Raw genomic sequence first — 15178 nt, 5'->3', positions numbered from 1 at the left:
TTTTTCTAAAAAGTAAAAGCCTTTTAGACAAAGCCTATCAAAGAGATCTCCTTACTAGACATGGATGATAATTTATATGCACCATCAACTATTTGGACATAAAGAACAGCCTTAATAATATTATCCACATAATTAAATACAAAGGTTGAAATCTTAGCCAGAAATTGAAACTTATTTTAGGTACAATACTAAGGTTATGTGTAAACTGTAACTAAAGTAGCAATTATGTTTGTTTCACAGTAGAAAAGAATAATTATTCAAATAAAAAAATACAGCTAGCTCAGAAAGTAATCCACACAAATCAGTGAGAAATGACTGAAATTTCTTAAAATTAAAATATAATTTAAATGAGGTTGAGATACAAGTCCCTGTCTTCGCCTAAACTGCATCTGAAGAGGGAGCAAATGAACATTAAATGACCTAAAACCAGACAAAAATGGAGAAGCAAAGGGAATAGTACCAACCACTGAATTTATTAATTCAATAAATATTTGCTGAGAGTCATATGCTATATATAGTAGAAAGAATTTTTTTTTAAAAGACTCAGCAAAAAGCAGACAAGGTTGCTGTCCTGTGAAGGTTAACTCTGATGAAGCTTTTATGAAATACATTAGCCCAAGAAGCACTGCATATGTTGGAACTTGCTTGAGACCATCCTCTTTTTAAAAAAACTAATTCCTTTTAATAGCTGTGAAATAAAGGTAAGAAAATTGTTCTATCTACCTAACTTAAAAAAATATTTTCCTAAGTTTAAAAACTTTAATACAGCCTATCTTCTTCAAAAGGTTGCATCCTAGACTGCACAAAATGGTACATTTAAAAGATTTCATATAATTTTACTGTTTGCAACCCCAGTGCCTTTAATAGTCAGTGAGGCAGGTCTTCCTGCTAGAAAGGTGAACATTTGTAACAGTCCAAGTTAAAAACAAAAAGTCTCTCAAAATTATTAAATATACATCCTAGTATAAATATCTATATTTGGCCTAAGATGCTAAACACATTTTTTTTCACAAAGAAAAAGAAAAATATAGATATAAACTGCAAAGGAGGAAAAGGTTTCATCATCTTTGATTCTTAGACGATTATCGAAGGCTGATGAGGGGTTTTACTGAACCAAGTACAGTAAATTTAAAGTAACTTAATCGTTCAAAGAAGTTCCTAAGAAATGGATGCTTAGGACTTCAATTTTTTTACTACTCATAAATAAGACTTAAAGAAAATGTATCAGCATATTAAAAATAAGTTATTGTAGGCAGTAAATATTCCTTTCGCAGATAGTAATTCCTTTAATAAATAGTACTGGTAATTATTCCTTTTATGTCTCTATATTTTGTAGAGTAAAGGAATACTACACTTATAACTAGAAAACATGTAAGGAAAGGCAGAAGTTGGAATAAACCATTGAAACGTAGCCTAGGTATAGGTATCCTCCACAGTCCCACTCTTGCTAACAACTGCAGACACAGCACTAGCGCCGCAATTTAAAGTGGGGAGAAAGCGCACGCACACACACACACACACACACACACACACACACACACGCTGGCATGTAGCAGGCACTCAAGATCTGCGGCATGAAATGACTTAATATATGTAAACAAGACAAAACAAGCACGGAATGCACACTGATTTTGAGGCAACACGGTAAACAATCACCACAGTAGCGACCACTTCACCAAAAGCTGGCTGACAGCTCAACACGCACTAAATCAAAGCGCTCTTCCCCCTGCCCTCCCTCCTCTTTCACTCTGGACTCGAGATTGCACATTCAAAACAAACCCATCCCCAGCCCCGCCCCAAACCGTACCCTCGCCGCTGGCAGCCCGGGAACTGACCGAAAGTCCGGGGCCTCGGCAGTGCCCGGACCCCCGCCCGTCTGGGGGCGCGCGGGCCCGCGGGTACCCCCAGTGCGCACAGGCCGGGGCGCAGGGCTACGCGGGGTGCCTCGCGGCCCCCAGCCGCGGGCTCAGGCAGCCCCCTCCCGTCACCCCGAGCGACCGGCCGCCGTACCTGCACACGGTGATCAGGTTCCTCCTCTCCACCGCAGCATTGCGGGCGCTCAGGCTCTTCTTGCCGCCGCCGCCCCCGCCACGGCTCCCGCTCAGGCCCCCCAGGCTCCGGGAAGCCATGGCAGGCTGACCCCGCGACCCTTTTGTCTCGTGCCACCCCGCGCGCCCCACCCCCACCCCCACCTCTTCCAGGCTCTCCCTCTGGATGCGACCAAGGGGTGGCGGGGACGCAGGGAGGATGGAGAAGACGGCGGGGACTCGCACGGGGGACTGACGACTCGAGCTCCGCACCCGAGCTGCACACACACATAAATACACGCACACACACACACTCACGCGCACACACTCACTCACGCGCACACACTCACTCACGCGCACACACGCACGCACCACCCCCTCGCCCTCGCGCGCGCCGCCGACAGCCGGGCTGCGCGTGCGGTTCGGCGTCGGGAGCTCCGCTACTTCCCGCGGGACCTCGGCTGCCGGCGCGCGCACGTGCCCGCCGACCCCACACACCCAGCCGCCCGCACTCAGCCGTCGCTAACTCCCCAGCCCCAGCCGCCGGTTCACACCGCGGGCCCGCCGCGCGCACCCCCGCCCTCCCTGCACCTATCTGCCAACGCCACCCCTGGAACCAATCGTGGGGCTCCGGGGGCGGGGCCTGCCGCGCGGACCTTAAAAGCCACGCGCTCCAGCTCCGCCCTGGCGCGTGGGCAGCTGTCAAGAGGCTGGGCTCGCGCTCGCCGCCGGCTCGGTGCTGACAGTCGGCACGCAGGGGAGTCGCGCGGCTGTCTGCGCGGGGATTGTGGGATGCGGGGCCGCGGAGAGACCCGAGCTGGTTACGGACCCTTACCTGGAGTCTGGCTTTAACGGCTGGGATCTCTAGCTTTAAATGGCTGATTGCTGTCCTGGAAACCGACTTCCAAAATTCTATGGCATCTTTGGCTAAGGCGCCGAGAAGGCAGCGGCGCTGGCTCTTGCACCCGACCTCAGGGCCTGACTCCCAGGAAGGAAATGGGGTTTGTCCAAATGCTCTCCCCTGGACTGATACACAGCTACAAATAGCCCAGAGGAGGGAAATGACTCGTACAATATCCGTCCTGGGGTGTCTGGTGGTGGGATTTCTTGACCCTCCAGGTCCCCCCAGCACTGCCTGCAGCCAAGACTGCCCACGTAAAAACCAGCGCGGTGCTCAGTCTTCTGCACCCTTCTACTGTCCGGGGCAGCGACCCCGGAATTGGGTGGGAGCGGTGAGCCTCCTGGCAGTTTGGTCTTCCCCAGGGTGCTCGCTGAGAGAGGCAGGGAGGGCTACCTCGTCATGCGGATTCAGAACCTAGCGTCCACTTTTCCAGAGCTTCTCCCCCGCCCCAGTCTTACTAGCAGGGAGGACCTAGCTTCCGGCCCTGCGTTCTCAGGCACCCACCTAAGTTGATGGGTCTGTTCACCTCCCTTTGCATATCCCTGTGGGACCTACCTAGCAGGTTCTCAATAAACATTTATTAAACTTAACTTGAAGAAACCTTTGGTATTATTTTACTGAAATTTTGGTTTGCGTGGCTCCAAAATCCATATAACTTTCACCTCTGGTTTTGCAGTTTCTCTCAAAAAATGTTAGAGGATATATAGTTTAGTGTAGATATCTCCATACTTTATGTATATTACATGTATATCATGCACAGTACTACAGGAGATACTCAATGTTGAATGCTTTCAAAATACAAAATTTTGTGTAATGACACTGTAGACTACTAATTTCCGAGGTCATAAAACACTTTTTAATCTCTATTTTATTATTTTTAAATATATTTTATTGTTTTTTTACAGAGAGGAAGGGAGAGGGATAGAGAGTTAGAAATATCGATGAGAGAGAAACATCGATGAGCTGCCTCCTGCACACCCCCTCCTGGGGATGTGCCCGCAACCCAGGAACATGCCCTTGACTGGAATCGAACCGGGACCCTTCAGTTCGCAGGCCGGAGCTTTATCCACTGAGCCACACTGGTTAGGGCTAATCTCTATTTTAAATCATCGGGGCAAAGACTGAGCCCTTTCAGCTACTAAATATAATCGCAATAAGATAAAACTTTGTGCAAGAAAAAAATATTTGCCTTAACTATTTTACTATAATAAATAAATTTAGTTTTATATTAAAATTATAAGAAAATAAGTTAGACAGGCTTTACATTTTATATTTTACCAGTAAAAACAGGAGGGTTTTCTAGGTCAGCGCATGTGTTCCCAAACATTTCTTGTCTGCTCTACAGAGACATAGAGACTCATCAGAAGGATTACCCTCCCAGGAGCTCCAATTTAACTTGTTTCTTCTTGCTACCCCCAAAGTTTGCATTTAGAAGTGGCCATCTGGAAGCAGATGCACTGGCTATGCCGGCAAGTCTCAGCAAAATATTTGCACTGGCAATGACCAATGCTGTCTAAACTGAACTTGTTGTTTAAACACACATTAAAACTGCACAGGGAGAAGTGTGGAAAGCCATCAATTATCAAGAAAACTCCTAGACAGCCGCTGGTTTGTCCTGAGGGAGGGAGCAAACACATACCTGAAACACCCAGAAGACAAAACCAAATGATCATGTCAAACAGAGAAAAGTGAGGTGCAATTATTCTCAAAATTAGCTTTCTAGACTCGAGTACATATTCATGATACTAGTACTATGACTGAAATCTTGGTAAAACAACATCTTAGATGATTAGGTAAAATTTTATTTTTCAAATTTACTTTTAGAGGGATTCAGTTGACATTGGTACTTGCTAAACAAGATTTTGCTTTAAAACAAGCCATTTTTTGTATGTACGGTGTGTCATTAAACTACCACATGGGGGCCTTGTTTGATAAAGCGAATTTCTTAATTTTCCTGAGCAATATATCCTGGATCACATTCTTTCTCTAGATTACTATTCTGAAGATAATTAATCAATTATAGCCAGTACCAAGTATAATACTACTGTAGTACCACATGATTTTTCACAGTGCTTCCTGAACTTCTTTTGGCATGTTACAATTCTTTATTTTATTTATCTGAGTATGTGCACAAAGCTTATTCAGAGCTGTAAGAGGATTCACAGTAAAAACAATGAAAACTGTAAATGCCAAATTTAACCTAAAAGAATCCTGTAGAACTGAATGGGCAAAGCATATTCATTCACTATTTCCCCAACCTCCTCTTTCTCCTCATCAGAAAAGACAACCTTACAAGTATAACATATAGAATGTCCTCAAATCTAAAATGCTATAAGCCAGAGATATTACCAAACCATTGTTTATTTTAATCTCAAAGAAGTAGACTTTCTAAGTATACCCAAACCCAGCAGCCATTCAGAAAAGATTAATAAAAGTGAAGACACAAACTTTTTTAAAAACCCACAAAGCAAGTTTCTCCATAAACAAAAGCTAAAGTAAAATGACAGCCTAGAAAACATACTTGAAACTCATATCATGGACAAAAAGCTAATTGCCTTTATGTACACAGATCAATAAGTACTGTTTCAAGTGAAGGTGGAAGCCAAATAGGAGCCAGTAAAAGCATCAATGGGAAGTAAAAATAATATAACTCTTAAAAAGTTGTGAACAGAGTCAGGGGGGCGGGGATGGGAGTATCGTTGAGGAATGTTGAGTAGAGGAATGTTAGTATTTTATCCCTATTGTATTATTTTTTATGGAAGTGACTTGAGTACATTGTAAAGCTGGTGGAATGAAACCACTGAGAGGGAATGGTTAGAAAAGCAAGAGAGAGAGAGAGACAATTGATCAGAAGTGAGAATGCAGAAAAGCAGTGGGATTCAAGGCACAGATGGATGGATTGAGCTTTGGTTGAAGGTACCAATTCTCACTTGTAATTAGGGAGAACTGGTGAGAGTATGGGTGCAGATGTAGTTTTGATTTTTTATTATTAGAAAGTTGGGAGGTTCCCATCTGATAGCTTCTGCTTTATCTAGAAGTTAAAAGACAATGTCACCAGCTGAAAGTTTTAGCCCCTCTTAGTAGAATAAGTTGACTAATAAAATTTAGAACTCCTGGTCAATATTTGAGGACTCATCGAAGATTGGTAATGATGAATTTACGAGGCACATCCACTTGATTGTGTGACTTTCTTTGACATTATTACTGTCTTAGCCCAGGCTGCCATAAAAAAAAATCAGTCTAGGTGGCTTACACTACAGAGATTTATTTGTTTTCACAGTTCCAGAGGCTTGGAAGTCCAAGATCAAGGTACCAGATGATTTGGTTCCTGGTGAGGACTCTCTTTCTGGCTTGTAAGTGGCCACCATTTCCCTTTGTGCTCCCATGACCTCTTCTTTGTGTGCAGAGGGTAAAGTAAGGAGTGAGAGAGAAAGAACAAACTTTCTGGCATCTCTTAAAAGGTCACTAATCCCATCATTAGGGACTATTCTCAGCATGTCATCTAACCCTAATGACCTCCCAAGGGTTCCATATCCAAATGACTTTACATTGAGGGTTGAAACCTCAATGTTTAAATTTGGGAAGACACAGCATTTGACACAGAAAAGCTAGACTGCTGGCATGCAGGTAATCAGGAAGATGTTGATTTCATGCAGAACTGAAATGTTACAGAGGGTAAAAAGAAAAGTCATAAATACAAGGAAGTCTGGAATATTAACAAGAGTGTGATTCGAATGCAATTTAAGTTGGATATGGAGGAAAAGAAGAGAGAAGTGATAGGTTGAGGTAGAGAAGAGAGGGTCAAACGACTGGATGATCTGTTGAGTTCCAAGAATAATCATAATGGATATAGTAAACAAGTAAACAGGGAGACTAGATTAGAGGTTGTGGTCAGGTAGTGGCATATGTGAATGAGCAATTTTGGAATTAGAGCAGTTATGGGTGATGACAAAAATCCAAGGCTTGTAATCATGGTAATGTGTGGCAGTGGAGAGCTATGTCTGGTGATGACAGGAAGTGAAAAAAGAAGTCAGAGTGTTGAATGGACATTTATGTTGTTATGAAGTCACCCAGAATTATGGCAGGATTTGGAATACACAACAGCTGCTGTGTTATCTTCAATAATTTAGGGGGAGTAAGTGGAAGATTAGTAAATGCCAATACTGTCAAGTAATATAAACCTCAAGGACTCAAAGCAAATTTTGTTGCTTTGCTTGCTTTTTACAAGAGGGTGGAGAAATAATGGTTTAGAAGTGACAATAGAAACCAGGAAGAACACTACTTCTCTGGCTCTGAGGTATGAAAGAGATGAAAATATTTAAAAACAAAACAAAAACATCCGTTTGAAAGTACAAGGGAACTGAAGCCATCAGGAGAGATCCAGGTTTCCACTGAGGAAAGAGGGTGGAGTGACCACTCAGAAGAAGTGGAGACCATAGGTAGTATTGGTCACAGAGCAAAAGTTCCAGAGGGCATCATAGAAGGAGGTGGCAGAGAGGGTCAAGGTCAAGGAAGTACAAAACATGTATTCAAGAGGGTATGACTGGTGAGGCTGGCATTACAGGCTATTAGTGAGGCAGGTCCAACAAGCTGTTCTTTGTAAAAGAGCTTACTCTTTTGGTAAAGACTGAGCAGAATTAGGTGGATTTGGTCTTACAGTTTCTTTAAGGAGAGCAATATGGGCCCTCATCTCAGAGGGCTTTTTCTTTTCCTTTTTTTTTTTAACTTGGAGAGGGGTGTTAACAAACCAAAAATTACTGACTGCAGATACTGCATGGAATATCATCAATTAATCTTCAGAGCCATTCTTTGAAGTAGGGTCTGTTATAGTCTGCCATTTACAAACAAGGAAACAAAGACTTAGTTTTAGTAACTTGCAGAAAGTCACAGAGTAAGTGGCAGAGCCAAGATTAAAGATCTATTGAACCATGTCCAGCATGGCCAGTGGTGAACCTGAGGGGGTGCGGTGAAGGATTAAAACAGACAAGAGAATATAGCTGGGGCTAGGTGTGTCACTGTGCCTGGATGAGAAAACAGTGATACAACCTGTAAGCTGAAGCTTTATTTTATAGTCAGATCACACAAAGCAAAACAAGGGCAAGATATTTGCAATGTTCTTGTGAGTTTCAAATCTGCTTCTTTCCTGTTGTTGCCATGCTCTGAACTCTATCAAGCCTTGTTTTGGCAGCACTTGCTTCACCGCCCACAGCCCATATATCCCTTAGCTACCTAGGACTGCAGGGTCGGACTATAAGGTCAAGCTTACAATCATAGCCTTTTGGCTATAATTGTGCTAGGAGGACTTTGCCCTCCAAGTTGGGATTTGTATGTGGCTTTGCCACAGTCAGTCCGAGGCTTGATCCTGTCCAAATGCTGTAGCCGCTCTCCACAACCTATAAGATGCAAAATGGATACATTCTTTCTTAAAACATATTTTTATTGATTTCAGAGAGGAAGGGAGAGGGAGAGAGAGATAGAAACATCAATGATTAGAGAGAATCATCTACTGGCTGCCTCCAGCATACCCCATGCTGGAATCTAGTCCACAACCCAGGCATGTGCCCTAATCAGGAATTGAACCATAACCTCCTGGTTCATAGGTCAATGTTCAACCAATGAGCCAAGCTGGATGGGCAAAATGGATACATTCCTTTTCTTAACATGTTGTACTGCTTTACCGAGAAAGTAACTATAGGTGAGTCTTAAACACAATACCGCTGCTTTATATATATTGTGCTTAAGAATCAATGACCAATTTATCACTTGTGGAATGTAGAGTCTCTAAGAGAGTTGAAAGGCATTTGTAATGCTTTTTAAAGATTAAATTTGACACAAGATGGCGGCGGCTGGACAGGGCGGGAGATCTGGTGGCGGCGGAGGCAGTAGTGGAGCTGGCGGTGGCTCTAGCTGCGGGACAGGCAGTGGCCGCAGCAGCTTGTTGGACAAGTGGAAGATTGATGATAAGCCTGTAAAAATTGACAAATGGGATGGATCAGCTGTGAAAAATTCTTTGGATGATTCTGCCAAAAAGGTACTTCTGGAAAAGTACAAGTATGTGGAGAATTTTGGTCTAATTGACGGTCGCCTCACCATCTGTACCATCTCCTGTTTCTTTGCCATAGTGGCTTTGATTTGGGATTATATGCACCCTTTTCCAGAGTCCAAGCCTGTTTTGGCATTGTGTGTCATATCCTATTTTGTGATGATGGGGATCCTGACCATTTATACCTCATATAAGGAGAAGAGCATCTTTCTCGTGGCCCACAGGAAAGATCCTACAGGGATGGATCCTGATGATATTTGGCAACTGTCCTCCAGTCTCAAAAGGTTTGATGACAAATACATTCTGAAGCTGACCTTCATCAGTGGAAGAACAAAGCAGCAGCGGGAAGCTGAGTTCACCAGGTCCATTGCTAAGTTTTTTGACCACAGTGGGACACTGGTCATGGATGCATATGAGCCTGAAATATCAAGACTCCATGACAGTCTTGCCACAGAAAGAAAAATAAAATAGCCAATTCTAAAAGCAGCCATCTTTTTGCAAGATCATGGGGTGAGAAGGAAAGAAGCAATGTAAAAAATGTTAAATGTTACTGTTTTGTCCTGAAATTTAGTCCATTCTGGATAAATAGGATTTTCTATCTGAGATATGAGAAATTATAGCTCTGATATCTAGCTGTAGCTTCCTTGGTCTGCTGATTACACTGTTTTCATTTGCTTTTCTGGAGAAGCATTTTTGCTAAAAACTGAACAGACTTTCTCCTTCATATCTAGCAGAATAGTATAGCTTTGTGCCATGCAGAGTATTAAGACTCAGTTTTTAAAATTGTCCATCTGTTGCTGACTTTATTGTGTTAATTCCTGTTTCAATAGCTGTTTTAATTGTATCCTTAACTCAGGATACAATTACTTGTATACATCTTCACACACCATTTTTTGTGGTGTGTATATATCTGACAAGGCGAATTGGGGAAAAACCCAGCTTTTTAATTTGTTTAAAATAGACCCTCTGCCTGTTACATTTTGTGTGCGCTTAACCGATTAAAGAAGCCAATGACATTTTTAGTTTTATATTGTCTATGCTTTCCACTAGTATATCCCTGTTGATTTGCTGATTTGTTTGTGTCCTTTATTAACTGCCATTTTCTAAAATTTTTTTCAATAAAAAGAAGATTTGAGAAAAAAAAGATTAAATTTATTGGGGTGACATTGGTTAATAGGATCATATAGGTTTAAATGTACATTTCTATGATACAAGATCTGTATATTGCAGTGTGTGCCCACTACCCAAAGTCAAATCATCTTCTGTTACCATATATTAGGTCTCCTTTACCCCTAACGTACCCCCTTCCTTCTTACAACCACCACACGGCTGTCTGTGTCCAGAAGTTTCAGTTTTATATCCCATATATGAGTGAAATCATATGGTTCCTAGCGTTTTCTAATTTACTTATTTCACTTAGTGTAGTATTCTCAAGGTTCATCCATGTTGTCACAAATGGCAGTGTTTCATCTTTTCTTATGGCTGAGTAGTATTCCATGGGGTATATGTACCACATCTTCTTTATCTAATCCTCTACTGAAGGATAATTTGATTGTCTCCATGTCTTGGCCACCATAAATAATGCTGCAATGAACATAGGAGTGCATATATCTTTGCAAATACATGTTTTCAAGTTTTTTGGGGGTAGATACCCAGGAGTGGGAATGCTGGGTAATATGGTAATTCTATTTTTTGAGGAACTGCCAGACTGTTTTCCATAGTGGCTATACCAGTCTACATTCCCACCAGCAAAAGAAACTGACAACAAAATAGGCAGCTGACCACTGGGTGATTATATTTGCAAACAATAGCTCCAACAAAGGTTTACTACCCAAAATATGTAAAGAACTCTTAAAACTCAACACCAAACAAATAATCCAATTAAAAAGTGGGTGGAGGACCTGAAAAGATACCTCTCCCAAGAAGACATACAAATGGCCAACAGATATATGAAAAAATGTTCAACCTTACTAGCAATTAGGGAAATGCAAATCAAAAATACAATGAGATACCACCTTACACCTGTTAGAATGGCTATTATCAACACAACAAGCAATAACAAGTGTTGGAGAGGTTGTGGGGAAAAGGGAAGGCCATAATGCTTTATAAAAAAATAATGTGAAATGAGCCCGAGCCTGTGTGGCTCAGTAGCTAGAGAGTCGGCCTGTGGACCGAAGGGTCCTGGTTTCAATTCCAGTCAAGGGCACATGCCCGGGGTTGCAGGCTCAATCCCCAGTAGGAGGCACACAGGAGGCAGCCGATCAATGATTCTCTCTCATCATTGATGTTTCAATATCTCCCTCAAAAAAAATACATATATTTTTTAAATGTGGAATGAATTTCACCTTTGGAGCTAGCAAGACAATCACCTGATCAACTTAGAGAGGGTAGCAGTTCTTTTATTTTCCTCCTCCCTCTTACTCTTCTCTTTAGATTAAGACCTTAAATTTTAACTCTAGAACTAAGGTAGATCTTTCATAAGATATGAAATACCAAAGGGAAGTGTGATTTGGCATTTGAATGACAGAAGTGTACATTTTCACATGTGACATGCAGTCTGGGAGTAAGCTTTCTTGGAAGGGTTAGGTGGCCTAAGTATACATTCAGTGTCTCAAGCTCTTTCTAGTCCACAATCCTTAGCATTATCCAGATTGTTTCAAATTGGCAAAGGGCTACATCACAACTCACATTATATTACACTAGAGGCCTGGTGCATAAATTCATTCATGGGTGGGGTCCCTTGGAGTGGCCTGCAGGGATTGGGCTGAAACCTATAGTCCAATGCCGCCTGACACTCCTGCCTACTGTTCCCGCTCATCCTGGCCCCCCTGTGCCTGCCACAGGCTTGTGCTGCCACAGCAGCGCTTGACACCTGTGAGCCCTGCATCTGGCACTTGTCCCAAGGGGGCGGGACATGATCAGCCCTCCAGGTGGACAGTGGGATGCCTTTGCCAGCCTGGGATCTGTCTCTGTCCTGCTGATGTTCTTGCCAATTGTTGGCAGCTGCTTTTATATTGTTTCTTTCTTGTGGAGCATCTAGGGAGGGGAAATGGCCATGGTGTCCAAGGCCAACTTCCAGGAGGCTGGCTGCACTATTGGGATTGTGCCGGTGGCAATGGTCCATCAATGTTTGGCCCATTCTCCAGAGATTGAACCTGCAGGACTACTGAGAGAGTGAGTGGCTGCTGCCAGGCTGGTGGGCCTCTGAGATGCGTCAGTCAATTGAGTGATGCTGCCACTGTGGGAGCACACTGACCACCAGGGGGGAAGCTCCTGTGTTAAGTGTCTGACCCTGGTGGTCAGTGCACGTCATAGCGACCAGTTGACCGGTCGTTCGGTTGTTTGGTCATTTGGTCGCTTAGGCTTTTATATATATAGATTGTTACGTAGCATCAATTATACTACTTAGCATTATTTAAGAATCATATTAATAATTAAATGACAATAATAAAAGTAAAAAAAAAAAAAAAAAAGATTAAGACCTTAGCCTCATATTGTACCAGATGGAATTATTTTACATCAAAGGTCTTGTCAGAATTCTCCAGCACATCAATTTCATTTTCTACCCACTCCCCTCCTCTTCTGTGTTTCTATCACATCTCATCAACATTTTTCTGTCACCTTAATGACAATAAATACTCTTCTACAATATAATGACAAAATAATATTCGGTAATGTAATTGTATTATGATTTACTTAATCAATGCTTCAATGGTGAACTTTTCCTTGATCAATCCTGCAATGTTGAACTTTTAGCATGTTTCTAATTATGTTATTATAAACAGCATTAGCATTGCAATATCTGCATATCCATGATTACTGCCTTAAGAGAAATTGTTGTATATACTTTTGAATCAGAGAATATGTGTTGAGTCAAAAGATATGAGAAATTTTAGTGGATACAAATTAAATTTTTCTATAAAGTTTTACCAATTTATGTCTAGTAACAGTACATAAGAGCATTTTTCTACACCCTTGTTCTCTTGCAACTACCATTGTTTTTGCTGTTTCTCCATATGATAAGCAAAGAACAACCTCTTATTCATATTTTTTATCAGTAGCACAATTGTGTACTTATTTCATGTGCTTATTGGTCCCTTATATTTTGTCTTTGGGTTTTACCTATTATTGTTCTTTGCCTATATTTTCCGAAAGAGAATTAGTCCTTTTTATAGTGGCTTATTTTCCACTGGTCTATTGTATGTAGGCAAATACTTTTTCTAGTTTGCTGTTACCACATTTTGGTGCCTGTGAGAAGGCTAAAAAGGGCTAATTCCAATGTAACCCTGATATTTGGGAGGCTAGCAACTGGAACCCATGCCGGCCAGCCCAGTTCATATTTTTGATAATCTATACTTAAGTCACTACCTCCTTCCCAGAAACTGGTCTTGCAGAACCTGTTACAGAGGCCATAAAACTGTGAACAGTGCACTGCCCTGGAGGGATGGTTATTAACGCTGGTGCTGGCTCCAGGCCAAACCATCAGATATGGCCTGGAGACCCCCAACACCTGGGGGCCTTCTTGCAAAGCCTGCAAAAAGGAACCGGAAGCATAATCCGTATTTGCGGGACAAAGACCACAGGAAGATATAAAGAGAAGCCCCCCTGCATGTTACTTAGATTTGGCAAGTTATTCCCTGAGTCTGCTGGTGTAAGTAAACAGTGTCACTCCTTTTCTCTAAAGTGTCACTTGGTTTTTCTGTGGTCTTCTGCAACACCTATAGAGTTATTATGAGGAGGAATATAGGAGGCAACCTGCGGCGGGGAGAGGGGGGTAGCAATCTGAATCAGTGCCAGTGACCTGTGTCCTAGTGCACATTCTTATTAGCCCATAATTAAGGCACTGCCCCGTCCTTAGGCAATGATCTGTTTTCCTGTTTTCCTGTTTTCCTGGGTGCTCCCAGTTTGCAGGAGCCTCGGCCAGGAATTTGGCAGCTTGCCAGGGGTGGGGAGGCGAGGGGGTTGATGGCACCACCCAGGCCAGGCATTTAGCTACAACCTAACTTCCCCATTCTAATTGACTCAGGAAGGTCAGTGAAAGCCTGCCACAAAAGCCTGGTAGTTAGGAAACAGATAGGAAACAAAGAAATTAAGGAATATATATATATAGTAGTCTCATTGTATAAGGGGTTCAGGCTTTGGATCTTCAAATCCCCTGAGCCAGCAGCGCTGCTTTAAATAAAGGGTTTTTCCTGAATCTCCAGTACTCCTGGTAAATTCTGCAGCAATTTTAGTACCAATTTATGTCCACAGAGAATTTTGGTTATGCAAGCTAAAAATATATCAAAGTGACAATGATAGTAATGATAGCTCCCTGAAATTTTTGGGTCAATTTAATCATATATATTGATACAAGCAAAGAGAAGAAAATGGTAAGACAAAAATCCTTGAGGGTTAAAGTGTATACATATTTCTGTTGGTGTCCACTTTTGAACTGCATAGACCTGAAGTATTGAATTTTGAGGATAGGTTATTAAGCTAGAAATTGAAAGATTCTGACTCTACTGTGACCACTTGTCAAAAGTTATGCGACCCCTTGGCAAATTGCTTTAATTCTTTGCTCCTAAATTCGTTCTCTAATACTGTGCAGCTGATATCTGTACAACCTACCTCATAATGTTATTATGAAGATACTTATTCAAAGGACTGTTACTGTCATTTGGATTTATAAAAATATTTAATATCCTCTACTTGCTCAATCCTCATTTAAACTGTCCTAAATGCTTTAGTAACTTTTTACTATTTGAAGCTAGTTTTCTATTCCCCCCTCCAAAAAATAAAATAAAATTATAATATGATGAAAGGAAAAAAACCTGATTGATATTTATGTACAGACTCTTACAAAAATTTCCAGATTACAGTATTTCAAAGTTCATGCATGACCTTGCATTACAAAGCATCAGATCAAATAAAGATATGCTTCAAGGTGAAATGTGTATTGAGTAAGAAGAGGGTTGCAATCGAAAATAAAGTAACCCAACGTGTATTCAAAGTCAGCCAGGTTAAGTATTTATAATAATTTCTTTTGGTTTTGGCTTATTTTTATGACTTGTTTGTTCTTTTCTCTCCTGCTACACTGTAAATTCACCAAGGAAGGAGCTCTCTCTTGTCCACTTCTATAATCCCCCAAAGCCTGTGCCAGAGAGGAATTTAGTATATGTTGGTTAAATTAATTAGCGAGTAAGGTTGAGCTGTTGACTCCACTGA

The 15178-nt window shown here is 41.8% G+C and overlaps 2 protein-coding genes across 6 annotated transcripts in view; one reads left to right on the top strand and one right to left on the bottom strand.

The window, feature by feature from the left end:
- RUNDC3B (RUN domain containing 3B) overlaps positions 1-2577 on the bottom strand; it is a 104242-nt gene extending 101665 nt beyond the window's left edge. For 3 of the 5 annotated variants that reach the window (XM_059712209.1, XM_059712212.1, XM_059712214.1), the window contains exon 1: positions 2011-2577. In XM_059712209.1, the coding sequence (XP_059568192.1) occupies positions 2011-2129 (119 nt within the window). In that variant the 5' untranslated portion in view covers positions 2130-2577. The remainder of the gene's footprint in view (positions 1-2010) is intronic. The other 2 variants (XM_059712211.1, XM_059712213.1) reach the window with 1 other exon arrangement.
- A 6185-nt stretch (positions 2578-8762) lies between these two features.
- Positions 8763-9999, top strand: LOC132242908 (signal peptidase complex subunit 2-like). Its single transcript, XM_059712208.1, has one exon. The coding sequence runs from the start codon at positions 8765-8767 to the stop codon at positions 9440-9442; it is 678 nt and encodes a 225-aa protein (XP_059568191.1). The 5' UTR covers positions 8763-8764; the 3' UTR covers positions 9443-9999.
- Positions 10000-15178: the final 5179 nt, after the last annotated feature.

The sequence above is a fragment of the Myotis daubentonii genome, chromosome 10, assembly GCF_963259705.1.
Source record: "Myotis daubentonii chromosome 10, mMyoDau2.1, whole genome shotgun sequence".
NCBI lineage: Eukaryota > Metazoa > Chordata > Mammalia > Chiroptera > Vespertilionidae > Myotis > Myotis daubentonii.
Note: the sequence above shows the minus strand (reverse complement) of the source record. Positions and strands in the feature narration are given on the sequence as shown.